The sequence below is a fragment of the Microtus pennsylvanicus genome, chromosome 16, assembly GCF_037038515.1.
Source record: "Microtus pennsylvanicus isolate mMicPen1 chromosome 16, mMicPen1.hap1, whole genome shotgun sequence".
Classification (NCBI taxonomy): Eukaryota; Metazoa; Chordata; class Mammalia; order Rodentia; family Cricetidae; genus Microtus; species Microtus pennsylvanicus.
The window spans coordinates 5,127,348-5,154,041 of NC_134594.1; the positions used below are offsets into that span (position 1 = coordinate 5,127,348).

Below are 26,694 nucleotides of genomic sequence, written 5' to 3' on the forward strand. Positions count from 1 at the left end.
AGAAACTGCAGGTAGTTGGTTTTGCAGTTGCCTGCTGCTGGGTTGCACAGCCGCTCAGGGGAACAGACCCAGACAGGACCATGGCCTCCACGAGGACCCTGAAGGACCCCAGCATTGGTCAGCACTTCAGGACGATGCTGATCTGCACGGTGCTCTTGCAGATGCTCCTGCAAGCCCTGACTGTGGCCGTGACTTACATGTACTTCACCAATGAGATGAAGCAGGTTAGTAGCCAGGTGCTCTCAGCCACACTCTGCTTTGCCTCTCAACTTGCTCCTCTTTGAAACTTAGCTGAGGATTAAAATGTGTCCTATCCAGTTACAGGCTCCAACTACTCATGCTGAGAGGGCTGTAGAAAGGTGCCTGCTTGAAAGACATCCAAATAGGTAGAGTTACAGAACAGGCTCCAAATGCGGGTGGAACAGCACTCCTGAGGAAGCTTGAACTTTCAAAAGTGTCTCTACTTCACGATGTTAGCTCTGTCACCTGCACAAATGCTTTCTGAGAAATACTCTGGAGTTTCTTGTGTGTGTGTGTGTGTGTGTGTGTGTGTGAGAGAGAGAGACAGAGAGAGACAGAGAGACAGAGAGACAGAGAGAGACAGAGACAGAGAGACAGAGACAGAGGGAGGGAAAAAAAGAGAGAGGAAGAGACAGAGAGGGAGGGAGGGAGGGAGAGAGAGAGGGAGGAAGAGAGGAAGAGATGGAAAGAGAGGGAGGAAGGGAGGGAGGGAGAGATGGGGGCTGGAGAGATGGCTCAGTGGTTAAGAGCACTGGCTGTTCTTCCAGAGGTCCTGAGTTCAATTTCCAGCAACTACATGGTGGCTCACAACCTTCTATGATAAGATCTGGGGCCCTCTTCTGGCCTGCAGGCAGAATAACTGCATACAAAATAAATAAATAAATCTTAAAAAAAAAAGGAGCCAGAGAGAGAGGGAGGGAGAAGAGAGAAAAGAGAGAGAGGGAGGGAGAGAGGGAAAGAGAAGAGAGAAAAGAGAAAAGAGAGAGAAAGTGTGTGATGTGGAGGTCAGAGGTTGGTGTCAAGTGCCTTGCTCAGCTACTCTCCGTCTGTCTTTCCTGAGGCAGGGTCTCTCACTGAGCTTTGAACTCCGGGACTTGACTAGACTGGCCTGCCAGCAAGCCCCGGGGGTCTTTCTGTCTCTGATGCTGCAGTCCTGGGGTTCTGGAGACTGACTGAGGTATCCCCTAGCCCCCTGCTCTAGAGCTGTCTGACCCTTGAGGTGAGGGAGCGATGTGGATCGCCCATGTATGTCCGAGTGCTCCACTGTTTTGGCCAGTGTGAGTCCTTGCAATAACTGCTGAGAACATATATCTGATGAGGAATGGATGAGAGCTATAATAACCTATTGATACAGAAATAGGTATTTAGATGACAGTTTGATGCAATGTTTATTTAGCAAAATAGTAGTAGGTGTTCCCCCAGGTCCTATGAGCTCCCTGGCCATGGATTCTTTGCTAGATTTAGAGTATCAGACAGGTTTCCACTTGCGAAGTGGGACTTGCCTCTAATAAGGAAGACGTTGGTTTCCCCTTAACACTCAGGCATGGCGCATCTGTTCACTACCTGCTTGATTTCTTCACGTCCTGTGCCCACCTGTATCGGCCTTAGTACCAAGTGTTGCTGGGCAACAGAGAACAATGACAATGCCGTCTACTGTTTGGGGGAGGCCTCTGCTCCCACACCTTTCTTTCGCATGTTTTAATTCAGTAAGTGAAAAGTTCTCACAACAAGTCAGACTTTGAAAAGCTGGCAAGTAGAACAGTATGTATCAGAAGTAAAATCAGAACAGAGGTATTAAATATCACATTTCTCAGTCTAACAAGGCTAAAATGGGGTGGATGTTTAACCAGATATTTGAAATATGTTTGGGGGGGGGGCTGGTTCAGTGAGTGTTGACTGTGTAAGTGTGAGAACTGAGTTTGATCCTAATTACCCAGCATGCACCTGTAATCCCAGTGCTGCTGGTGATGGGGCACACATGACGCAGGAGAATCCCTGGGGCTTGATGACTTGGGGAATCCTCCTGGTCCCAGTGAAAGACCCTTCATTAAAAAAAAAAAAAGAAGTGTGTAGCTCTTGAGAGACAGTACTGGAAGTGACTCTTGGAGACACTCACACACACACACACACACACACACACACACACACACACACACCACACAAACACACACACTATTTCATTTTTTAAAAGAAAATTGTTTTGGTTTTAGACCTGTGGAATCCCTGTATTGATGAGAACACAGTGGTCTGATTTCAGTCTTTCTTTCCCTTGGATGTAGGTGTGTCGTGACTAAGAGTCTATAATAAGGGACTTACCTGGACTGAACTATTCATGAGGAAGCAGTTGGACTTTATGCCAAGTAGAACCCAGACAGACAGATGAGTACAGAGCATGAGTTGGTGCCCTCTTAGCCTGTGCATTTCCCAGTCATGGAAAGCCCCCCAGACTAGGCATACAACACTGATGGGAATAACAACTCGGCTTTAGGTTTCCTATGCCCACTGGAGCAAGCATATGTTCTAGAGAACTGGGAACTGGAAGGCTGTGAGCACCCCACTCCCCCGTCTAGAACCTGAGCTTAGACAGGGCTATGGAGCCAGGGTAGGGCTAGTGCCCAGGGCTGTGGGTGCCAGGACAGCTCTTTCTCCCCACCATGGCAGGCATGGAGTGTGAACATCTGTGTGTTGTCAATCCCAGGATGCCCTGCTCTATCCAACTTGGTGTCTTGTTTGAAAGTGTGAGGCCAAGAAAGAGACTCAGGGAAAATGAATTATGCAAAATTCATAGAGTAGCAGTGAGTGGTCTGTCAGGGAGACGCGGTTTGTGTACCCTAGGGAATATGAATTTGATCATCTCAGTCAGCTGGAAAATTTTCAAAGGGAATAAGGCAGACTCTCCTTTTATTTGAAAATAATTTTCAAAATTATGGCTTATATTGATATTTTTATTACAGGACATGCTCATAAGAGTGTGTGTGTGTGTGTGTGTGTGTGTGTGTGGTGTCGGTAAATATGCCTGTGCTTACGTATTTGACTGCAAGCCAGAGGATGACCCCAGTTGTCAATTTTTGGGTGCCATCCACCTTTTCCTCCTCCTTTTCCTTCCTCCTTTTGTGTCTTTGGATTCACTACAACCTCGACCTCACCCAGTAGTCTGAAAGCAGCCGCCCAGGACTCCAGCTCTCTCCCCCCTCCAGACCTGGGTCTCCAGGCCTGACTTTCTTTATATAGGTCCCGGATATTGGACCCAAGCTCTCATGCTTGCCTGACAAGCCCTGTGCTGACCAAGCCATTTCCCTATCCTAAGTTTGCATGCTTCTTTCTTTGAAAACTTTTTTGAAATTACATTTATTTTTATTTTTACTTCCATGTGTTGTGGGGTGGGGGGCACACATTGTGTCGTGTGGGAGTACCAGGGGACAACCTGGAAGAATTAGTTTTCTCCTTCTACGTTGTAAGTCCTGGGGATAGAAGCCAGGTCATCAGCTGTAGTAAGAGGAGCGGCGGGCTGCGTCCCGCCACCCGGCTAGCTTAACCCCTGAAATAACCACATGAAAATTGTATTAATTAAACCACTGCTTGGCCCATTAGCTCTAGCCTCTTATTGGCTAACTCTCACATCTTGATTCAACCCATTTCTAGTAATCTGTATGTCACTACGAGGCCATGGCCTACCTGGGAAAGATTCAGCATGTCTGACCTGGCAGCTTCCTGGCAGGCGGCTCTCTGCCTGCCTTCTTCCTCCCAGAATTCTGTTCTGTCTACTCCACCCACCTAAGGGCTGCCCTATCAAAAGGCCAAGGCAGCTTCTTTATTCAACCAATAACCAATGAAATCAACACAAATGCAGAAGGACCATCTATACCAATCAGGCTTAGTGACAGAAACTTTGGTCTTTTGAGTCATCTTGCTGGTCTCAAGGTTGTGTCTTTCTGAGAAGAAGGAAGGTATACCTATAATCATGTTTTAGTTCTAAGTTTGTGTAAGAGATTGGAGCGTAGCTGTGTTTACTGTTTTGTGGCAGCACACCCTAAGGTTTGTTAACTTTACAATATAAACAGAGCAAGACCGTGTCTCTGTGCACATGTGTCTCAATCAATTGGCACACGTTACAAGCAGGGCCTTATTTTAAGACTGACCCGATCCTTTGTTGGCCCATGTATTTATCTGATTGTATGATTTTCAAAACTCTGCCCCCCCCCCCCCAAGTTGCAGCAATTTCAAATATAGCTTAGAGTCTCTTTGTTTTAGGCATGCTTCCTGAGGAAGAAAGGATGTGGCGGAGTGAGGCTGTGGGAGGAGAGAGATTGTGGCTAAGTTATGTGGACGGAGAAAGACGGTAAAGGGCTCATCATTAGTCATTGGTTCTGTGACTTGCACTGGGTCAGCGCAGGCGTCCCTCAGTGCTCTGTGACCTGCACTGGGTCAGCGCAGGCGTCCTTCAGTGCTCTGTGACTGGGTCAGCATCTGCAGGTGTCGTTCAGTCTGTGACTTTTGAATTCAAGGATGTGCCACTCCTAAATAATCTTAAGAGAAAATACACATAGTGTCATGCCAAATCTTGTCTCAATACAGAGGTCAAGTGGATGTGGGGCTGTTGTTTTCAGCGTGGATTTCGGTTTGTTTCAAGAGTGCGATTAGTTGGGGAGAGAATTTGTATTTACCTTTATGAAAATGTCCCTTACTTTCCCGTGTCTTCTGAATGAATCTAGGTTTCCCTAAGTTATTTTGTTTTATTTTTATTGCTACCATTGAGTCACACCCCCAGCTCCATGGCTATCTGTGTTAAAATTTAATCTCATTAACTTGTGTAGCTTCACTCAGAACCTCACTCAATCAAGATTTCCCCTCCCACATCCTGGAAAGGTTTCTGGAAAGTCCCAGAAGGTGTTCTGGGCAACAGCCAACTGCTTGCTATAGGCTGGGCTGACTTATCTTCCTAGGTCCTTTGTCCTTCTCACCCTCCACTTCACTTTATATAGGACACTTAAACACCACCATCTTGTCTGAGCAAAGAGAGCCACAGCAGCTCCTTCCTGCCCTGGGCTCTAGTCTTCCAGGCTCTTAACCTTTTGCTGTTGAGATAACCCATTGCTAGGAAAGAAGGCGACAAAGTCTCTGAGGACAGTGGTGTTCCGACAGGCCATGGAGGTCTCTGGGGCTGGTAGTCTGGTTTAAACTGTTAACGAACAGTCTATTTGAAGACATGTAGAAGTAATCCATTAACTCGGGTTTGTTGCTGAGTATCTACGTGATTCTGGGCAGGACCTCTTATAAATAATAGATAATAGAATTCTTTTTTTCTTTTTTTTTTTTTTTTTTTGGTTTTACAAGACAGGGTTTCTCTGTAGCTTTGAAACCTCTCCTGGAACTCACTCTGTAGACAAGACTTGTCTACCTCTGCCTCCCAAGTGCTGGGATTAAAGGCATGTGCCACCACCACCCAGTCAAATAATAGATTTTTTTTAATGAGATGACTTGGGCTAGGAGTGTAGCTCCGATGGTAGAGTCCTTGCCTAGCAAGTACGAAGCTCTGGTTCAGTCCACAGCACCTTATAAAATGAGGAGAATTATTGAACACAGGTAATCGCAGAGCTTGGGAGCTACTGAGGGGAGGACCAGAAGGAGAGAGTGTGAGGCTCGTCTGGACTGTATGAACTTGTCTCAGTCAATCAGTCACTCAGTCAGCAGATTGTTTTTCTATAGGAAGTGTGAGTTGTTAAATTTACAACCACTTCTAACTTTGCAGCTACACCAAGTTTAAATAATAGATAAAAATTAATCCGCGTACTCAGAAGACAGAGGCAGGTGGATCTCTGGGTTGGAGCTCAGCTTGCTCTTTATAGTGAGTTTCAGGTCAGCCAAGGCTGCATAGTGAGACCATGTCTCAAAAAACAACAAAAAGATTATTTTCTAAAGTCAAATTGACAGATGTTTTAAGTTAAGAAGCATGTTGTTTTTCTTTGCAGCCGGACAGGGTTAGAACCCAGAGTCACGAATGCTAGACAAGCACTCTACCAGTAAGCTATACCTGACTCTCTATTTTTGCTTTTTGCTGTTATGTCTGATTTGTGCAGAATGGCCTTGAATGTGCTCTGTAGCTTAGGCAAACCTTAAACTTGTAATCTGTTGTAAGGAGGCCCCTTGTTTGTTCCCTGCTGCCCAGACTTGAAATAATCACATAAAACTGTATTAATTAAATCACTGCTTGGCATATTAGCTCTAGCTTCTTATTGGCTAGCACTTACATCTTAATTTAACCCATTTCTATTATTTTATATTTTACCATAAGGTTCATGGTTTACTGGCAAGTTTCCAGTGCATCTGTCCCTGTTCGTGGCTACATGGCGCCTCCTGACTCCGCCTTCTTTCTCCCAGCATTCAGTTTAGTTTTCCATGCCTAGTTCTACTCTTTTGCTCTATCACAGGCCAAGGCACTTTCTTTATTCGTTAACCAATAAGAGCAACACATATACAGAAGGACCTCCCACACCAGTAATCTTCCTGCTTCAGCCTCCCAGTAAGCTGAGTTTACAGGCCTGTGTCAACAGGCATTGAGAAATAACATGTTGCAAATCCAAGTTGTTAGGAAAACAAAACCAAAGGGGAGGACTTCTTCCTCCACCTCCTTTGGATCCTTTCTTTCCTCCTCTTCCTTCCTCCCCCTCCCTGTCTCCTGATTTGGCAGCAGCCTGAGGTATGAATACTCTCTGGATGGTTCATGGGAGCTATGTGGTGGGCATGGGGTGTAACAGTAGGCGGTGGTCAATGATAAGGGTAAGGACTTTGTTGGCAATTGTGAGGCTGTTATAAACACTGACTCCAGTCCTGGTAAACACCTTCAATAGTGCACAGTCTCCTTAGATCAGTCCCTAGGCTTTGAGAACAATCAATGAGGCAGGGTACAGATTCCTAGGGGTATCAAGGGTACATCCAGAGTAGGAACCATGCAATAATTACAATTTACTCGCCCAGCTGTGGGCCTGTGGTGAAGGGGCAGAAAGCAAATGATTGGTTGCTTTTGTTAAGGATGTGGGCATTTAAGTGGATTCCTCTCCCAACTTTGAACATAGGCAGTTCCAGCTTTGGAGGGAGAGCCACATTAGTTCAGAGCTGGAAGGAGCCTTAGTCACTACCACAAACGTCTAATGAGAAGCAAATCCAAGTGAGGGAAAGAAAGAATGACACAGGGCTGCCGGGGATGGGTCAGCGAAGGGCACCGTGAGCCAGTGTGCGGCGCTGTTCCTATCCCTGCTACCACCTCAGACGGCTTAGTCGGTATCAGTGGACAATGCGCGGCATGCCTGCTTTTGTTTAAACCACAAATTACTCATGGCTTCCAAACTCCCGTTAATTTCCATCACTCTTTGTTCTTTTAGCTTCCGAATGGGTAAAAAGAAACAGGATGTGTTCATCACACAGTTGTATCCTATCTCCACCCAGCTGCAGGCCAAGTGCTCCAGGAGTGGACTGTCCTGCATGTTAAGGGACGGCGTGGATCATTGGGACTCCACTGATGAAGAGACCAGGCACTGCTCGCAGGCTAAGAGGCAACTGTACCAGATCATTGAAGAGGTAAGTACTCAGCAGGAACACCAAGTCAGATGACACAAACTTTTCAAATCTGGAAATCTGTATTTTGCAAATGAAGAAACGGAGTCCCAGAGGGTTTGAATGATTTCCCCCAACATGGCGCAACACCTGACTGGTACCGGACGACAGGGAAAGCCCCGGCTGATGTTAGCCAGCTGCCTCCTGGAGTTTTGCATCTTATTCTGGGAGCACACACACAGATAGTATGTGCTCACGGTTGCCCAGTGTTTCTTTGTTTTTATTTAGAAGACAAACAAGGCCAACTGATGGTGTTTTCTATTCATCCCACATGGGTGATTTCTAGAATTAAAAAAAAAAACTTCTTCTTCTTTGGCGTGTGTGTGCACATAAAATAGAATACTTTGAGAAGGTGGAGGTGAGGTTATCTCAATTCATTGTCAACAAATGACAAGTTTGAAGATGCATCTGTTGGCACAAGGCCGCTTCACTGGGCATCTCTGGCAGAAAGCTCGGGTTGACTAACAGTTCATTTTGCAGAATGTGGTTAACTGATTTTACTTTTAGATTAAGTCAGTCAATTTCTTCACTGCCTGCTTCCTTCTTAGGAAGCTAGCATTTACAAATATTTGCCTTCTGCCTTTCTGAGAAGGTCAGATGGAGGCACCAATATTAAAAATATTCTGCAAACTAAGAGACCCATACGAGACATCACCGTCTAAGGTTATGGTGACTTCCCAGCGTGGGAGGAGGCTGTATGCCAGACAACCTTGGGAGTCTGTTGCTTGTTTCATGGACACAGTGCTGTCGGGGTGGTCAGGGCTCCAGTGTGTGACTTGAGTGATATCACAGTAGAGATGCAGAGTCCAGCCATCACCTGGAATATGGCTTCTAAGCCAAATGAACTGGGCTTCCACCTGGGTTTTCTGTGAGCACTTCCAGGCTGGGTGCCATTGTCAACAAACGTGCAGGAACAGCAATGAAGGTGACTACACAGGAGGTCTAGCAAAAGCCCAAGCTTTGGACAGCTCTGGAGGAGCCTCAGACATGGGACTTCAAAAGCCCTTGACCTTAGGTGTTCAGTGGGTCATCAAGAAGAGAGACTTGTTTTATCCCATGCTTTTTCAGACCCGGGCCAGCTGGCCTTGGTGAGTTCCCGTTAGAACATCCCCATTGTCTCAGTGTGTGGGTGCACCCCTCCTGGTCCTGAGTTCCTTGCTCGTGCTCTCTCTCCTTCTGCTCCTGATTTGGACCTTGAGATTTCAGTCCGGTGCTCCAATGTGGGTCTCGGTCGCTGTCTTTTTTCATCGCCTGATGAAGGTTAATATTCAGGAGGATGCCTATATGTTTTTCTTTGGGTTCACCTTCTTATTTAGCTTCTCTGGGATCACGAACTGTAGGCTCAATGTCCTTTATTTATGGCTAGAAACCAAATATGAGTGAGAACATCCCATGTTCCTCTTTTTGGGTCTGGCTTACCTCACTCAGGATAGTGTTTTCTATTTCCATCCATTTGTATGCAAAATTCAAGAAGTCATTGTTTTTTACTGCTGAGTAGTACTCTAATATGTATATATCCATACTTTCTTCATCCATTCTTCCATTGAAGGGCATCTAGGTTGTTTCCAGGTTCTGGCTATTACAAACAATGCTGCTATGAACATAGTTGAGCAAATACTTTTGTTGTATGATAGGGCATCTCTTGGGTATATTCCCAAGAGTGGTATAGCTGGGTCAAAACCGGACTTGCTGAACATAGCGAACAATGAGGACTACTGAGAACTCAAGAACAATGGCAATGGGTTTTTGATCCTACTGCACATACTGGCTTTGTGAGAGCCTAGGCAGTTTGGATGCTCACTTTACTAGACCTGGATGGAGGTGGGTGGGCCTTGGACTTCCCACAGGGCAGGGAACCCTGATTGCTCTTTGGGCTGATGAGGGAGGGGGACTTGACTGGGGGAGGGGAGGGAAATGGGAGGCGGTGGCGGGGAGGAGGCAGAAATCTTTAATAATAAATAAATAAATAAATGAATAAATAAATAAATGAAGAAGAGAGACTTGAACTAATCTGGAGGCCAGGGTGCTGGAGGGTGCAAGGTCTGGAGGCTGGGGTGATAGAGGGTGCAAAGTCTGAAATCTGGGGTGCTAGAGGGTACAATGTCTGGAGGCTGGGGTGATAGAGGGTGCAAAGTCTGGAATCTGGGGTGCTGGAGGGTACAATGTCTGGAGGCTGGGGTGATAGAGGGTGCAAAGTCTGAAATCTGGGGTGCTAGAGGGTACAATGTCTGGAGGCTGGGGTGATAGAGGGTGCAAAGTCTGAAATCTGGGGTGCTGGAGGGTGCAATGTCTGGAATCTGGGGTGATAGAGGGTGCAATGTCTGAAGGCTGGGGTGCTAGAGGGTGCAATGTCTGGAGGCTGGGGTTCTGGAGGGTGTAATGTCTAGAGGCTGGGGTGCTAGAGCGTGCAAGGCCTGGAAGCTGGGGTGCTAACAGGCACAAGGGCCAACCATGGAGAGGTGATAAGGGGACAGTGATGATGGATTGTCCATGTCACTCTCCACTAATTACCTCTCATCCTCCCAGACTCATCCTTACGGAGCAGAGTAGAGAGAAACTGGGAGGGAGAGGATGGAGCAGGTGGATGTGAGTCTGTAAGTGAGAAGAGGATTCCCTGTTCCACTTAGGCATGATGAGTCTTCTATTTCCTTCTATTTCCCATTTCGAACAGCATTCCATTGAATTCTGGGAGCAGCCTCAAGGAAGGAATAATTGTTACGCTTTTAAACACATTTTCAAACAGATAGAGCCATCTCAGGTCAGATCAGTTAAGCTTGTTAAGCCTTCTTAATGAGCTGCAGAGCGGGCTTGACTCATGGTCACCTGACCTGCCTGCAGTCATTCTTGTAGAATGACCCTTTCTCCCTTACTTGCTGTCTTCTCTCTATCCCCACCTCCCTTTCCTTTCCTCTGCTGTCTCTCTTGCTCCTTTTCCTTTCTCCCTCCTCCTTCCTTGCTTCCTAAAATAAGAGAAAGGAAGAGAAATAGGAAAGAGAGGGTGAGCTTTCAAATCCACTTTTTCTCTTTGTCCCTTCTCCAGAGCCCTTGGGACCAATGCCAATAAAGGCTCACAGCTAGCTCTAAGGAGAGGGAGAGACAGAGAGCCTCTACTTTCTGGCACATGCACACGACTGGTGTGTCTGACATTCACAGTGATGAGGCAGGAACAGCATAGACATCAAGAATGACAAAGGATAAATGAGGGTTCCGATGTCGTAATGACTCAAAACAGGCTCTGCTCCCCAAACAGAACGAGGCAGAGTTCCCTTTTATACTGGCTCTCTCCACTAGTTGCCACAAAGGAAAGGGGTGTCATGAGATCTCCAGCAAGGTATGGGACTTCAATATCATTTCTTGGAGCATGAACTTAACATTATCAATAGCAGAGAACAGCAGGGTGGTGCCAATCAGACATCCATAGAGCAAGCATGTCTGTGGGCATCTGTGCCTTATGCCTTGCTTACACCCTGTGGTTCAGACATATCTGATTGTTTTCAGCTGCTGGACTCTGTCTCTGTCTCCTCCGTGCCCCCTTACAGGCACACATCCATGCACACACGCTCCACACAGCGTGAAGGGACAGGGTTATCGTCAGCTTCCTGGAGGCCTGGAGCTATAACTGACCTAAGCAGGAGCTGTGCCCTTCCTTCTCAACTGCTCCAAGTGTCAATCAGAACTTTCAGACTGTCCTTTGGTCATGATCCACCCCAGATCCCCCAAAGATACCTATGCTTGGGTAAAAGAAGTTCTGTATGGATATGATTGTATAACTATCCTGTCCCATGTCGGAAAGAGAATCTAGAAGCGTGTGTATTCTGTTCAACTTGTCGGGGTCTTAACAAGCTGTATTCACTGCTGTTTGCAGGTGTCTTTGAGAACCTTTGAGGAAACTGTTTCAACAACTCAAGGTAGTAAAATTTTGTTGTTCCTTTTATTTGATAATGTCTCCTTCACAAGCTAAATAGCTCTCCAGTTCTTCCTTGCTCCCATCCATACAAACCAATTAGGGCCTCTCTGCCCACTGTCTTCTTCTGTTTATTGGTTCTCTCTCTCTCTTATACCAAGGACTGGAAAGCTTGGGATTAACTTCGTGACCTACTTACAGTCAGAACTTTATTATTCATCTTATTTTTTTCATAGGAAGTGTCATTTTACTTCAATTTCTTCACTTATTTAATTATTTAGCTTTCTATTATGCTATAAACAAACCAGGTTTAGTATCATCTAGAACTTGGCAGGAAGTAAAAAAGACAAAATCCCCCAAAGATTACTCATATTTTCTGCCTCTGACCACAATGCCTTTCTTCACTCTAAAGCCCCTCACTGCCTCACTCCTTCCCCCAGCAAACTCTCCCTACCTGTGATCTCCGTTGTGGTTTCTGCTGGAGACCACAAGCTCACCATCCTGCCAATGACCAGCAGACTCCACACCAGTTCTTGTTGCATCCCCCGCAGGCTGGCTTCCTCTAACCTTCCATCTGCCCCTTCTCCTGGTCAGGCACTGTTGGGCGCCATTCTGTAACATGGAGGGGCCTGCTTGTTGTTTGGGTTTCTGTCCCTCCCGATACCCACAACTGTTTAGCCCCAAAGAAAATCACACATAGGTCTCCATAAATTATAAGCTGATTGGCCCATTAGCTCTAGCCTCTCACTAGCTAACTCTCACATCTTGATTAACCCGTTTTTCTGATCTATGTTAGCCATGTGGCTCAGTACCTTTTTTCAGCAGTCAGATCACATCCTGATGCTTCGGTGATCTGGGCAGGAGTGGAAGGAATCAGCTTCCTCCTTCCCAGAATTCTCTTGTTCTGATTACATCATTTCTACTTCCTGTCTGGTTTTCCCACCTGTATTTCCTGCCTGGCCAATCAGCATTTGTTTAAAACATGATCGATAGAATATAGACAATTCTCCTGCACTACTTCCCCCTCTTTAAAAAAAAATAAACAAAGGAAAATATCCATAGTCCATTTTTTGGGAATGTGGGTGTAGTAATCCAGGCTACGCCCTCCCAGGCTGGCTTCTCTTACCTTTCATTTGCACCCCCCTCTCCTGGCCAGGGCTCCTCTCACTACTTCATGGCTCTTTTGTTCACAGATTTCCCTTCTTGGACCATTTCTAAGTCAATTCCCCTGCATCTTATTATTCCCATCACACTTCCCTTGATCGTCTCATTGCATTTTTATATATAATTTTATCCATGTACTGTCTTCTCTTTTACCACATTGAAATAACTGTAAAGAAAATATTTGCCAAATCTTAACGGCATTCTTCACATCAGAGAAACGACGATCTTAAATTTCCTATTGAAGCATGTAAGACCCCGGATAGCCAAAGCAATCCTGAGCGAGAAGAGTGTTGCTGCCTCTGGTTCTACTACAGAACCATAAGAGTAAACCAGACTGGCGCTGATGCAAACACAGACGTGGAGCTCAGTGAGCTGGAACAAAGGAAGCTGTCACAACCCACAGCGCTACAGATACTTGATTTTTGACAAAGATGTCAAAAATGCACTTTGGATTCACCAAATGATGCACATATCCACATACAGAAAAATGGAAATCGACAAACAGCTCAGAATGGATTGAAGGCCTTGATGTGAAACTTGAAACTCTCAGAGAAAAGAAGGTACAGACACGGGTATGGACTTTTCTAGAAAGAACTCCAGTCATGAAGATGCCACTACTGACAACAGGGCCTTCTGGAAATTAAAGCTCTTCTGTACAGCAAAGGATATAGTTTACCGAAGGAATGGACAGCCTACAGAATGCTAGTCACACATATGACAGATGGTTAGTATCTAGACTGTACACACACACACACACACACACACACACACACACACAACCTCACACAGAGCACAGAACAAGAGCCCATATAACCTGATCAATAAATGAATAGACAGTTCTCAAATGATGGACCACAACTTCCAATTACACAGGAAATAAATGTCCAACCTCACTAGCCTTCAGAGACACGTAAATGAAAACACCGCCATCCCATCTCACCGCAGTCAAAATGGCAGCTGGCGTTAAGAAAAGAAGTAAAGCACTGCTAGAGATGTAGACGAAAGGGTACCTTATCCTCTGCTGGTGGAAATGGAGAATAGTCCAGCCAATACAGAAAGAAGCACGGGCGTCCTCAAAGCACTGAAAACTAATCCTCTACACCAGCCAGTGTTTGTATAAAGGACACAAAATCATGACACCACAGAAACACTTGCCTGTGTAGCTCTAATTAAAACAGGTAAATGTGGCACTAATCTGGGTGTCCTATGACAGAGGAATGGAGGGCAAACTGTCAGGCAATGTTTCCAACTATGAAGAATGAAGTTACATCATTTGAGGGAAAATGGATGCAAGTAGAGATATAAAGTGAATTAAGCCCACCCCCAAAGACAATTGCTACATGCTTTCTGTTATGTGTAGATCCTATATTTTATATAAGTAAACAAAATTATGTATGCGTATATGACACCAGGCTCTATGGAACAAAGGCATTAGCAAAAAGCAGGAAGAAGAAGAGGGATCTGTTCAGTGTATAGTATTTATCTGTATGAAAATGTTCTTATTGAACACAAAGCCATGCACCATGAAAAACGAATATATAAAATAAGAAAATTAAAGGTTAAAAATTTTGCTCCCAAATCTCTATAGTCTTGAAATGTTCTCAGATGCAAACTGGACTTGACTATTGAATATTGAAAAGTCAAGTTCCGAGGGGTAGGTGCTGGTAATCATACATTACGTAACAGCTGAAGCGAGTGGTGAATGGTACCTCAGCGTTGACCGTCGAGCATTCTACTCCAGCACATTGGAAGCTGTTCCTTTGGGTCCTAACGCTTTGGTGGTTGGAAATTGGTTCCTGTGGCTTTAGTGCTACTCAGGATATGAGAACCCTAAAGAGTCAGGGGGCATTCAGGTCATAAGATTTGGTAAACTGTTGTCTTTAGGGTACTGTTGCCTTTGCCTGGGTGTGTTTTTGTGGAGAGTGTGATTGAAGCGTGTATAGTAGAACACAGGACGGGGGTAGCACTGAGTTTATCAGACCACGAGACCCAACTTGTGATGCTTACTAATTTTCTCTAATAAACATTAAGTTACATCACTGAAAATAAGTGTCATAATGGAACTCATGACTTTATACAATTAATCTAAGCCAATCAAAATACATGAAGTAGGGGGCTATTGGCAAAGAGGGGGAGGGTCAGCAGGGGAAGGAGGGGGAGCAGTAGGTGAAGGGAGAGATCATGGCCAGAAGACAACATGTGGGGGGGGGGGCGTATAACATTCCTATCCAAAGAATTAAAATGAGAAGAAAAAAAGACAAAATGTTACACCGAAACACATGACTTTGTGTAGATGCTCATACAGTGGAAGAAAAGGAAGAAGTCTGCCCAGGTTCTAGGCCTCTGGGATCGGGGTGATCAGAGCAGCAGAGGCAGAGAGCATCCATCCTGTTCTCTACTCCCCAGGAGATCTGCTCCGCAATGACTCTCTCCCGGCCACCGGCCATCCTCCCACCCACGCGCCACGCATCTGCATCTCTCCACCTTGCTTGTATTGCCTGGTTTTGCTCCCGGGCTTGTGACCTGGGAGCTGCACCAGTGCTTTCAACCTTGTAAGCTGCCCAGCAGCCTCCAGCTCCACTTCCTCTGCCCATCAAACCAGACCTTGACATAAGCTGGCACGAAGCACGCACATCTCTTTGCACTGTACAGTGCTCTCTCTTTGAAGGCAGATGAATATCACATCTTGCGTTCTGTTTCCTTCATATCAGACCTGAGTATCCCACTGGCCTGTCTTCTGCCCTGGGTTTCAGCTTTAGCTCTCTGGATATAGCTCTGTTCCCTCCCTACCTTCTGTGTGCCTCTGTTTCCTGATTATTTGTGTCCTTCCTCCTTGTCCCTAAAAGGATGCCTGGGATAGATGTGGTGAGCATCTAGGCTTACAGGGATAGCTGACTGCAAAGGTCTTTACATCAAATCCTCAGCAAACCATCCCTGATAATCTCCAACGAATAAGACTCTGTCCCTCCCTCCTCCTCTTACATGTTACCTCCCTCCTCCTCTTACATGTTACCTCCATCCCTACTTCTCATAGATAATTATCTTATTTTATGATTGGTATCTCTCAAAATATATCAAGTTCCTCAAGGGATCTCTCATAAAATAATAAGTTCCTCAAGGACTTAGCGGAATCAATGGTTAATCTATGTAGCTCTATATAGTGTGGTATAATTTTTGATCCTTGCCAATATTTATTTGTTGCTAGAATATAATTTGTCTTAACCAAATGTAAGCAGAAATGGGGTTTTGAAGCTAATTTTTAAAAGACGTGATCATATAGGATTTGTATTATGTGTGTGCCTGCCTTGGGAGGCCAGGAGAGGCTGCCACGTGTTCTTCTCTAGCAGTCTCTGTCTATTCCCTTTAGATATGTCTCCCGCAGAATGACCCTAGGCTGGCTGACAGCCAGGCGACCTCAGTGACCTTTGTCCCCATTCACTCCTCCCCACTGCACTCACACCTGGGGATACAGGTGTGTGGTGGTACCTGGGCCTTCAGGTGAGGGCTGAGAACCCAAACTCAAATCCTCCTGTTTGTTCTAAAACGGAGTTATAGACAATTGTGAGCTGCCATGTGGGCGTGGGTTCAAACCCAGGCCAGTGTTCTTCATTCCGAGCCACCTCTCCAGCCCCACTAAATGGACTGTCTTTTGAAACGATAGGATCAGTTTGGGAGATACTGTGTTCAGGTCACCTGATCAGACACAGCCGTGTGAGCAGAGCAGCGTATTTAAAACTCTTTTGACAAGTGCTGATGTTTCTCTGTCTTGTGTCTTTCAGAAAAGCAGCTAAGTATTAACCATCCATCCGGAAGTGGAAAACCTCAGAGAGTGGCAGCTCACATTACTGGGATCAGTCGGAGAAGCTACTCAGCCTTAATGCCAAGTAAGATCATAAGGGTTGGAGCTGGCAGGCGGTGGGGCTGGGGCTGTCGTACAAGGAGTTTGATAACTCTCCTGCCTTAGGAAACTTAGGTATCTCTAGCTGGCCTTAGGACAAGTATGTGTGAGAGAACTCCCATTGGGCCACCTTCCCTGCTGCCCTTACATCTTCTTGTGTCTCTCCCTCCCCCTCCTATTTTCCCCACTGCTTTTTTTTTTCTCTTCTTTCACCGAAACAGTGGTTTATGGAGCCTAGAATGGCTTTGAACTCCAGATCTTTTTGTCTTAGGCCCCCAAGGACTGGTATAGAACATACCACCACACCCAGGTTTTTTTTTCATCTTTAAAGTCTCTCTCTCTCTCTCTCTCTCTCTCTCTCCCTTTCAAATCTCTTCCTTCTCCTCAAAAGTTCAAATGTACAGCACTTCTTTTCTCCTCAAGGCACTGGGATCTCCTGCCACAGGGACACTTTAGAACCACAGGGAAGTGCCAACCTTTGGCGTGTGGGGTGTGACGTAGCTGGCAAATGAGATACGGAAAGGTGACGGCAGATCAAAATGATGCAGGAGTGTCCCAGTGTCAATGTGATTACAAAAGTCTTTGTAATCCATGTCAGACTGGAAGGGTAAGACGTTGGTTTTGATCGACGTTGTGTGCAAGCTCAGTGAACATACTGACTGCGCTGAGCAGCTGGCAACCTTGCTTTGACGCAAGCTCCCTGCTGCTAACTGTTTCTCTCGTTTTCACGTAGTGTCCAAGGATGGAAAGACCTTGGGTCAGAAGATAGAATCCTGGGAGTCATCGAGGAAAGGGCATTCGTTCCTCAACTATGTGCACCTGAGAAAAGGAGAGCTGGTCATCCAGAAACAGGGCCTTTATTTCGTCTATTCCCAGACGTACTTCCGGTTCCAAGAGAATGAAGTTGACTCCAAGACGGTCTCAAGGCAGACAAGGAAAAGCAAACAAATGGTACAGTACATCTACAAATACACCAGCTACCCAGACCCCATTCTGCTGATGAAGAGTGCCAGAAACAGCTGCTGGTCCAGGGATGCAGAGTATGGGCTGTACTCCATTTATCAAGGGGGGCTGTTTGAGCTTAAAGAAAATGACAGGATTTTTGTCTCCGTGACAAATGAGCATTTGATGGACCTGGACCAAGAAGCCAGTTTCTTTGGAGTCTTTTTAATTAACTAAATGATCTGCGAAGATCAGACAGAATTTTATGCCCAGTCACCTAGGGTGATGTCCAGGACTCAGGTTGTCCTGAGAACAACCTCATGTTTCATGTGGAAGTCAATGCTCCATGTTTCTGCTGACTGTAAGGGGCAAGGAAACTACTTTTACAGTGGTATTAATGACTGCAGACACACAGCTGAGAGTCACAGAGGGCTTCTCTGACAACCCTTAAAAACTACTAACAGCCTAGACAGGAAGGCACTGAAGTTCTCTTAAAAATTGTGGTAAGGTATTTGTGGCTATTGTGAAAGGTGATGTTTCTCTGATTTTCTTCTCAGCTTCTTTATCCTTTGTGTATAGGAGGACTACTAATTTTTTGAGTTGATCTTGTATCCTGCCACTTCAGTGAAGGTGTTTATCAGCTGTAGCAGTTCTCTGGGAGAGTTTTTGGGGTCACTTATATACACTATCATATCATCTGCAAATAACAAAAGTTTGACTTCTTCCTTTCCGATTCAAATCCCCTTGATCGCCTTATGTTGTCTTATTGCTATTGCTAGAACTTTAAGCACTATATTGAAGAGGTATGCAGAGAGTGGACAGTCTTGTCTTGGTCCTGATTTTAGTGGAATTGCTTTGAGTTTCTCTCCATTTAATTTGATGTTATCTGTCGGCTTGAGTCTGGGTTATCTCACTCAGTAAAGTGTTTTCTATTTCCATCCATTTGCATGCAAAATTCAAGATGTCATTGTTTTTTACCGCTAAGTAGAACTCTAATGTGTATATGTGCCACACCTTCTTTATCCATTCTTCTATTGAGGGGCACCTAGGTTGTTTCCAGGTTCTGGCTGTTACAAATAGTGCTGTTATGAACATAGAGGAGAGGGTGCTTGAACTGGCCTTATCCCATAGCCACACTGATGAATATCTTGCATATCACCATAGAACCTTCATCCGGCGATGGATGGAGATAGAGACAGAGAACCACACTGGAGCACTGGACTGAGCTCCCAAGGTTCAGATAAAAAGCAGGAGGGAGAACATGAGCAAGGAAATCAGAACTGCGAGGGGTGTGCTCACCCATGGAGACGGTGGGACTGATCTAATGGGAACTCACCAAGGCCAGCTGGACTGGGTCTGAACCAGCATGTGATCAGACTGGACTCTCTGAATGTGGCTGACAATGAGGGCTGACTGAGAAGCCAATGATAATGGCACTGGGTTTTGATTCTACGGCATGTACTGGCTTTTTGGGAGCCAAGTCTGTTTGGATCACACCTTCCTAGACCTGGAGGAAGTTGGGAGGGCCTTAAACTTCCCACACACAGGGCAGGGCACCCTGACTTCTCTTAGGACTGGAGAGGGAGGGGGAGGGGAGAGGGTGAAAGGGAAATAGGAGGAGGGGAAAAGGTGGAAAATTTTAATAAATAAATAAATTTTAAAAATTAAAAAAACTTTCTCCTAAAGTTATATTTAGGTCATTTTCATCCGTATTGGGGGTGTTCAAGTCTTGGTGTTTTAGAGCCACTAGTTTTTGTTGGTGCCATGTTGCTCTTTGTGGTATTGAGTGTGTTCTTATCTTATCTACCCATCTTTTCCTCTGATTAGTGTAGTTGGGGCCATGTCTCCAGTGATCAATCTTCCAGGTGCCAGTGGATGCAAGGCTCAGATGGTTGTCCTGGTGGTGGAGTCAGGGCCACAGTTCCAGTCACCCTGGAGGTTATTTGGCATTCCTGATGTCACTCAGCACTCCGAGAGGTTGCTCTGCAATTCCAAAGGTTGTTTGGGCCTGCTCCCACAGAGGTCACTTGCTTGGGCCTGTTTCTATGGAGGTTGCTTGCTCAGACCTGGTTCCAGATGTAGAGCTGGAGGAGGGTTGCCCTGTTGGTCTCTTTCTTATTTGGGTGCCTTCCTTTCTGATAGGCTCTCAGTCCTCCTTTGCTTGCTCATTTTTCATGAGATAAGGTATCGTGTATCCCAGGCTGGCCTCAAGATAATATGTAGACAAGGGTGATCTTTAATTGTGCAATCTCCTGCTTCTAGGATATGCTGAGATTATAGGCACACACCACCCTGCCTGGTTTATGTAGAGCTGATCTCATATACTGGGTAACTGAAGGGAACAGGCAAAAGCACCTTGGCCTGTCTTAACTTCAAACTTCATTACCTGTAGGGTGAAATAAAGTTCAGGTTCCCAAGCCTTAGGGAAAATGGGACTTTTCCAATGGCTAGCCAACCGCTTTTCTTTCTTTCTTTCTTTCTTTCTTTCTTTCTTTCTTTCTTTCCTTTCTTTTCCCTTTCTTTCTTTCTTTCTTTCTTTCTTTCTTTCTTTCTTTCTTTCTCTTTTTGCTGTACTTTTAGAGCCTGTCATGGAACTAGCTCTTGTAGACTAGGCTGGCCTGCAACTCACAGAGATCTGCCTGCCTCTGCCTCCTGAGTGCTGGGATTAAAGGTTTGTGCCACTACTGCCTGGCCCAACCTCCTTTCTAAACCATAGATAAAGTTTTTCTGCCTCTTTAGTTCTTTAGAAACATTATGACAACGGAAGGAACAAATGGATCAGATTTCTTGGTCTGAAAGACCTGCGTTGTATACCAGTTGACAGTGATGGCAACATTCAAGGAAGTCCCTAATTTCTAAATTCTGATAGGTGAAAATTGTAACTGTAACTTGGCAACAAATGTTTGAGAATTTTATACTTATAAACCCTTGCTTCTGGCCCTGCTTGGGGCTGTCAGGAGAAACAAGGCTCCCGAGCCCTTGTCCTGCAGCCCTGATCGATCAGTGACCCCTAATGTGGTGAATTATTGAAATCTTTGGTTCCATAAGTGTTGTCTCTCTCCTTCTTCATGGTGTGTTATGGCTAGGTGTAACAGAAACCACTCTACCACTGAGCTATGGCCAAGTCCCCATTCTTTCCTTTTCTGAATGAAAATGCTTACTTTGTGCCCCTATAATTTGGAAGTATGTAACATTCAGACATTCTGATATTGTATAACAGTAATTTAAGATATGTTACATTCATTTATGCTGTGGAATATTTGCTTAATGATCCAGAGATGTGTTGCATTCTTTTAAGCTGCATTTGTTTAAGTCTGTAAAGCTGTGTTACTATGTCTGCCTAAAACACCTAATTGATATAATTAAGAGCAGAACGGCCAATAACTAGGCAGGAAAGGGATGGGTGGGCTTGGCAGGCAGAGACAATAAATAGGAGAAGAAGAGTAAGCAGCTAGAAAAGGAAGAGAGGAGGACATCGGGGACCAGCCACCCAGCCACTAAGCCAGCCACCAAGGAAGAAGGGAAGAAAGACAGAATAAAGAAAGGTAAAAAACCTAGAAGCAAAATGTAGTTAAACAGGATAATTTAAGTTAGAAAAGCTGGCAAGAAACAATCCAACAAGCTTAGGCCAGGCATGTATAAGTAAGAATAAATCTCTCTGCATTTATTTGGGAGCTGGTTGTTGAGACCCCAAAGAGTAAAGCAAACAAACAAACAGAAAACATTCAGATAAAAATTTTCCTTGACAGCCTACAGAATGGGAAAAAAATCTTCACCAATCCCACATCAGATAGGGGTTTGATCTTCAAAATATACAAAGAACTCAAGAAATTGGTCATCAAAAGAACAAATAATCCAATAAAAAAAAGTGGGGTATAGACCTAAACAGAACTGTCAACAGAGGAATCTAAAATGGCTGAGAGACAGTTTTAAAGAAATGTTCAACATCCTTAGTCATCAGAGAAATGCAAATCAAAACAACTCTGAGATGCCATCTTAAGAATGGCCAAGATCAAAAACACTGATGACAACTTATGCTGGAGAGGTTGTGGGAAAAAGGGAACACTTTTGCATTGCTGATGGGAGTGCAAGCTGGCACAGCCTTTTTGGATTTCAGTATGGTGATTTCTCAGAAAATGAGAAAACAACCTTCCTCAAGACTCAGCAATACTACTTTTGGGTATATACCCAAAGGATGCTCAACCGTACCGCAAGGACATGTGCTCAACTATGTTCATAACAACATTGTTTGTCATAGCCAGGACCTGGAAACAACCTAAATACCCCTCAACCGAAAAATGGATACAGATGGATCTAGAAAACATCATATTGAGTGAGGTAACCCAAACAGAGAAAGACAATTATCATATATACTCACTCATAAGTGGTTTTTAGACATAAAGCAAAAAAAAAAAAAAGAAAAAGAAAAAAGAAAGAAAAAAACCAACCTATAAGTCACAATCCCAGATATAATTCACAATCCCAGAGAACCTAGACAACAAAGAGGATCCTAAAAGAGACACGGATCTAATCTACATGGGAAGTAGAAAAAGACAAGATCCCCTGAGTAAATTGGGAGCATGGGACCATGGGAGAGGGTAGGAGGGGAGCGAAGAAGAAAGTGGGTGAGAGGAGAAAAATATATAGCTCAGTAAAAACAATTTAAATAAATCAATAAATAAAATAGAATTTGCCTTGAGTCTCAGGAGACTGTTTGAGCCAGTCTCAATATGCTTGTATTTTCCAGAAGACAACTGTCCCCGGTCCTCTGGCTCTTACATCTTCCACCTCTTCTTCCAACATGTTTCTTGAACCTTAGGTGTAGGGACCTGTTACAGATGGCCTTTCAAGATGTCTGTGCCTGGGGTTTCAGGACAGTGACACAAAACTGACTAAAAACCAAATAACAGCACCCCCAAACTAACCCCAACGAACCCCCAACTAACCCCAAAGTAACCCCCAACTATTCCCCAACTAACCCCAAACTAACCCCAACTAACACCAAAGTAACCCCCGACTAGCACACAACTAACCCCCAAACTAACCCCAACTAACCCCAAACTGATCCCAACTAACACCAAAATAACCCCCGACTAGCCCACAACTAACCCCCAAACTAACCCCAACTAACCCCAAACTGACCCCAACTAACCCCAAACTAACCCCAACTAACCCCAAACTAACCCCAACTAACTCCCAACTAACCCCAACTAACCCCCAACTAACCCCAACTAACCCCCAAACTAACCCCAACTAACACCAAAGTAACCCCCGACTAGCCCACAACTAACCCCCAAACTAACCCCAACTAACCCCAAACTGATCCCAACTAACACCAAAGTAACCCCCGACTAGCCCACAACTAACCCCCAAACTAACCCCAACTAACCCCAAACTGACCCCAACTAACCCCCCACATGATGTGTTTTTCATAAAGCAGGTTTTTGTTTGTTTGTTTGCTTGCTTGCTTTTAGGCCTATGTGGGTGCTGGAGAGATGATCAATATGTAAAAAGTGCTGATTGCTCTTCCAGGGAACCCAGGTTCAATTCTTAGCCCTCACATGATAGCTAGCAACCGTAATTACCGTTCCAGGGGACCTGACACCCTCTTCTGGCCTCTGCAGGCAATGCATGCATGTGTTCACAGACAGATGATCTAAAAGAAAAACCCATACACATAAGTATGCCTTGAAAAAAAAAAGTATTTGAATTTAAGGTTACGGACAGTTGTCACTTCTGACAGCTTTTTTTCATGACTCCAATCAAGCCCTTACAAACTAGCAAATGGATGTCATATCTACCATTTTACACCACACACACACACACATACACACACACACACACACACACACACACACACACACACACACACACACACACACACTCCATATATGAAGATAGAAGAAAGAGAATGGAGAGAGAGGAAAGATGGGGGAAAGAAGAACAAGAAAGGAGGAAGTGATAAAACACCCTTTTTCCCAAATGCCTTAGCATATGTATGAAAGCAGAGAAAGGACTATTGTAGGGAGAAAGGGGACCAGTGAGACGAGGGGCAAAGACAGGAAAGTGGAGGGCACTAAAATGATGTGTAAGAAGGTGTCATAAGAAATCCCTTACTTCACACACTAAGTTAAAACATCAATTAACAATAAAATACGCAGGATGTACAAAAATCGTTTAAAATAATGAAAACATGGCAGTGTGTATCCAGCAACTGCATCTCACCCCCAGACTGCGTCCTGTCATTTGTCACTGCAAATGACAATGAACTTCTCTGTCACTGGTCCTGATGTTTTGAGTCCTAAGTTGGATTCACTGAGCTGATTTAACTTTGGGAGGAAGCAGAACTGAGAACTAAACCCAAGGTCTTGCTCCCGGTAGGCATGTGCCCTAACACTGAGCAACACCCCAGCCTTGATGCCTAGGTGGCAGAAACAGCTGAGCGCTGCTTTAATCCTGCTCCCCAAGTCTCCACCAAGGGGAGCATTTCCAGCATTTTCTCTTGTTCGCCGGGCTGGCGAGTTCTGATGATCGTGTTCAACACAGACACCCTGCTATTTCCACATGGTTCGCAAGCTCTGGCCTCCAGGGTCACTCTGCAGCATCGTCTCATGGGGAGCGTTTTATAAGGCTCGTGCCTGAATTCAACCACAAGCCAATAAGACCAGACTCTTGGAGTGGTGCCCATGGATTTTTTTTTGCATGTGCATTTTAATTTTCTCAAGTAATTAGCAGACAGCCTGCAGGACACATATTTACCAAAATGTCAAGTGCTGTGATTTAGAAATTAAATATTTGAAAATGCAACATACCCAGACACTCATGATTAGATGTTCAGAGATCTAATTCATGCACGATATTAAACTCCATGAATTGTTTAAAGAAGCATACCTACATATTCTTTCCATGGCTAAACTCTAAAGCCTATGACGCAGGAAGCAACAGTGGGGAGAATATTCCAGAATGATGACTTCCTGGACAATCATGAGTCCTTTTTTAAAAAAGTCACGAATACATATCTGTTTGAAAAGGAAATAAATTCAGGGGGAGGGGGCAGGGATTGTCTGTTCCTTGCTGAGTTCCAGCCCAGCAAACCCCGGAAACGGCCACTCCGATTAATCAGACTGGGGGACCTGGCCAAAGCACAACATTTTCAGCGGTGATGACCCCAGAGGGAGGTCAGCTCTGCAGAGCTTTTCCTCCACTCTTCAGGCCGAAGGGGTCACCTTATTGTCGCAAGCCATGAGTGCCACCAGGTGGCGAGGTTCCCTTAATTTCCTCAAGGTATTTATCCCTTTGAGGATGTGAGTATAAACATCTTCAAGTTCTCTGGTTTAGGTGGCTTACCTTCGGACCATAAGCAAAGACAGGAAAAAAGCTTGCGTTGCCTGATGGAACTCCACACGGAGGCTGTGTCTGTGAGAGACAAGGTAGGGCTTCCTAGGCTAAGACCCATCTGCCTCTGACTCCCTAGTGCTGGGATTGAAGGTGAGCGCCACCATGCCTAGTTCTGATTGCTTTTATGTAAAGTTGTAGGTCACATTGGTCTCTCATCTTGAAAGTCATTCTGGTGTTGACACTGAAAACGATCTAGTTATAACCGATACGGGACAGAAATGGGTTCTGATTCTCCTTATTTTGTGAAAAACCAATGCATAAAACACCTGAGGTCACCAAATATAACCTCTAGATTTTGCAAAATGATATTTCGAAGAAAGTTTCACCACAGGTTTCCTGCGAGAGTAAGTTTAGGTTCTGTATTAAGAATTTGAGGTGTTTATTTGTGTGCCTGTTTGAGTTTTTTGTTTGTTTGTTTTTGCTTTAAGTGAAACGGAATTTGAGTATTTTCTAAATCCCCTTTGCTCCCAGGGGCCTCGTGAAGTGAGGAGTCCTGACAGCTTGGTGTTGCTGGCTCCCCTTAGCTGTAGACTGTGGGGAGTCTTCCTTCCTTCACTGCTCTGTCATTGCTTGCTTTATTTCTTTGAGACAGGGTCTCTCCTCAGAGCTGCATTCCTGGCAGCCAGCAGTGCTAAGAGTCTCCTGGCATCACTTCTGCCGTCCTGGGAGGATAGGCACCTGTGGCAATGCCAGCTGGGCCTGTGGGTGCTGAGACTTGAACTCAAGGATCTCAGACTTGTGCTGCTCGTGCTCCGACCCACTGGGCATCTCCCAGCCCAGTCACTGCTCCTTTTTGGCAATTCAATTCAGTTCTGTAGTTTCCTCCCAAATATTATCTTAACTGTTTACTATGTTTTACATTTTGGCATATAACGCTTTAACTACTAATATCAGAAATTTTGTATCACCATCCTTATTATTTGTTTTTAAAATAAATGTTTAGATATTTTCAGTTGTGAGACATGAAAATCTCAAAAATTTTTCTTCTCTTTCATTTTTTTAACTTCCAAACTGATAGCAATAATGTTTAAAAAAAGTATATTAACTATGATGTTTATTTCAAACATGTCGATGCCTTTTTATGGGCTGGCAATTGTTAACCTCTGTAAATTCTGAAACACACACTCACAGTGTTCCTTTGAATCTCACCTTAGTAAAAACAGAAGTTCAGGTGTCTACTACACTTTCTTCTTCTTCTCTCCCTTCTGCCCAAATAGAACTGCCCTGAAAGGTACATTTTTTTTTGTCTGATAAGATTGATGCTTCTGATTTCTATCGGTTTATATTTTTTTCTTATACTTTTTAAAATTATTTTATTGTCAGTTGTTCTTTATACCTTTGAGCTCAATGTATTCTATGGAATTATATAGTGCTGAAACACACTGTCTCTGTATTTGATCAGTGAATCTAACCCGTTTTCACTTATTGTACAAACTGTAAAATAGGAGCTCATTTATGTGCCTTTATGTGTTTTGCTTGTATTTTTCCTACTTCTCCAATCCTCTATAGGATCTTAGAGATTTTAAGGTAATATCTTAGTTTAACTTCCTGTACTGTCATAAAATACCCTGGCAACCACAATTTAAGGGAGGAAAGTTTGGTTATTATTTCAAGATGACAATTAAGCTCTCACAGGTATCTTTACAGTTTTAAGGTTTGTTGTTAATATCTGATAATTCTTTCTTACAAGATCAATAGTTATGTTCATTTATCCATCTAAATTTAAATGTTATTTATCTTTGAATCTTGGACTCTT

The 26,694-nt window shown here is 44.5% G+C and overlaps 1 protein-coding gene across 1 annotated transcript; it reads left to right on the forward strand.

The window, feature by feature from the left end:
* Tnfsf10 (TNF superfamily member 10) lies at positions 1 to 26,694 on the forward strand. Its single transcript, XM_075950711.1, has 5 exons — positions 1 to 224; positions 7,465 to 7,596; positions 11,498 to 11,540; positions 16,480 to 16,584; positions 17,332 to 26,694. Exons 1-5 carry the CDS (start codon positions 81 to 83, stop codon positions 17,775 to 17,777), a joined length of 870 nt encoding a protein of 289 aa, XP_075806826.1. The 5' UTR covers positions 1 to 80; the 3' UTR covers positions 17,778 to 26,694.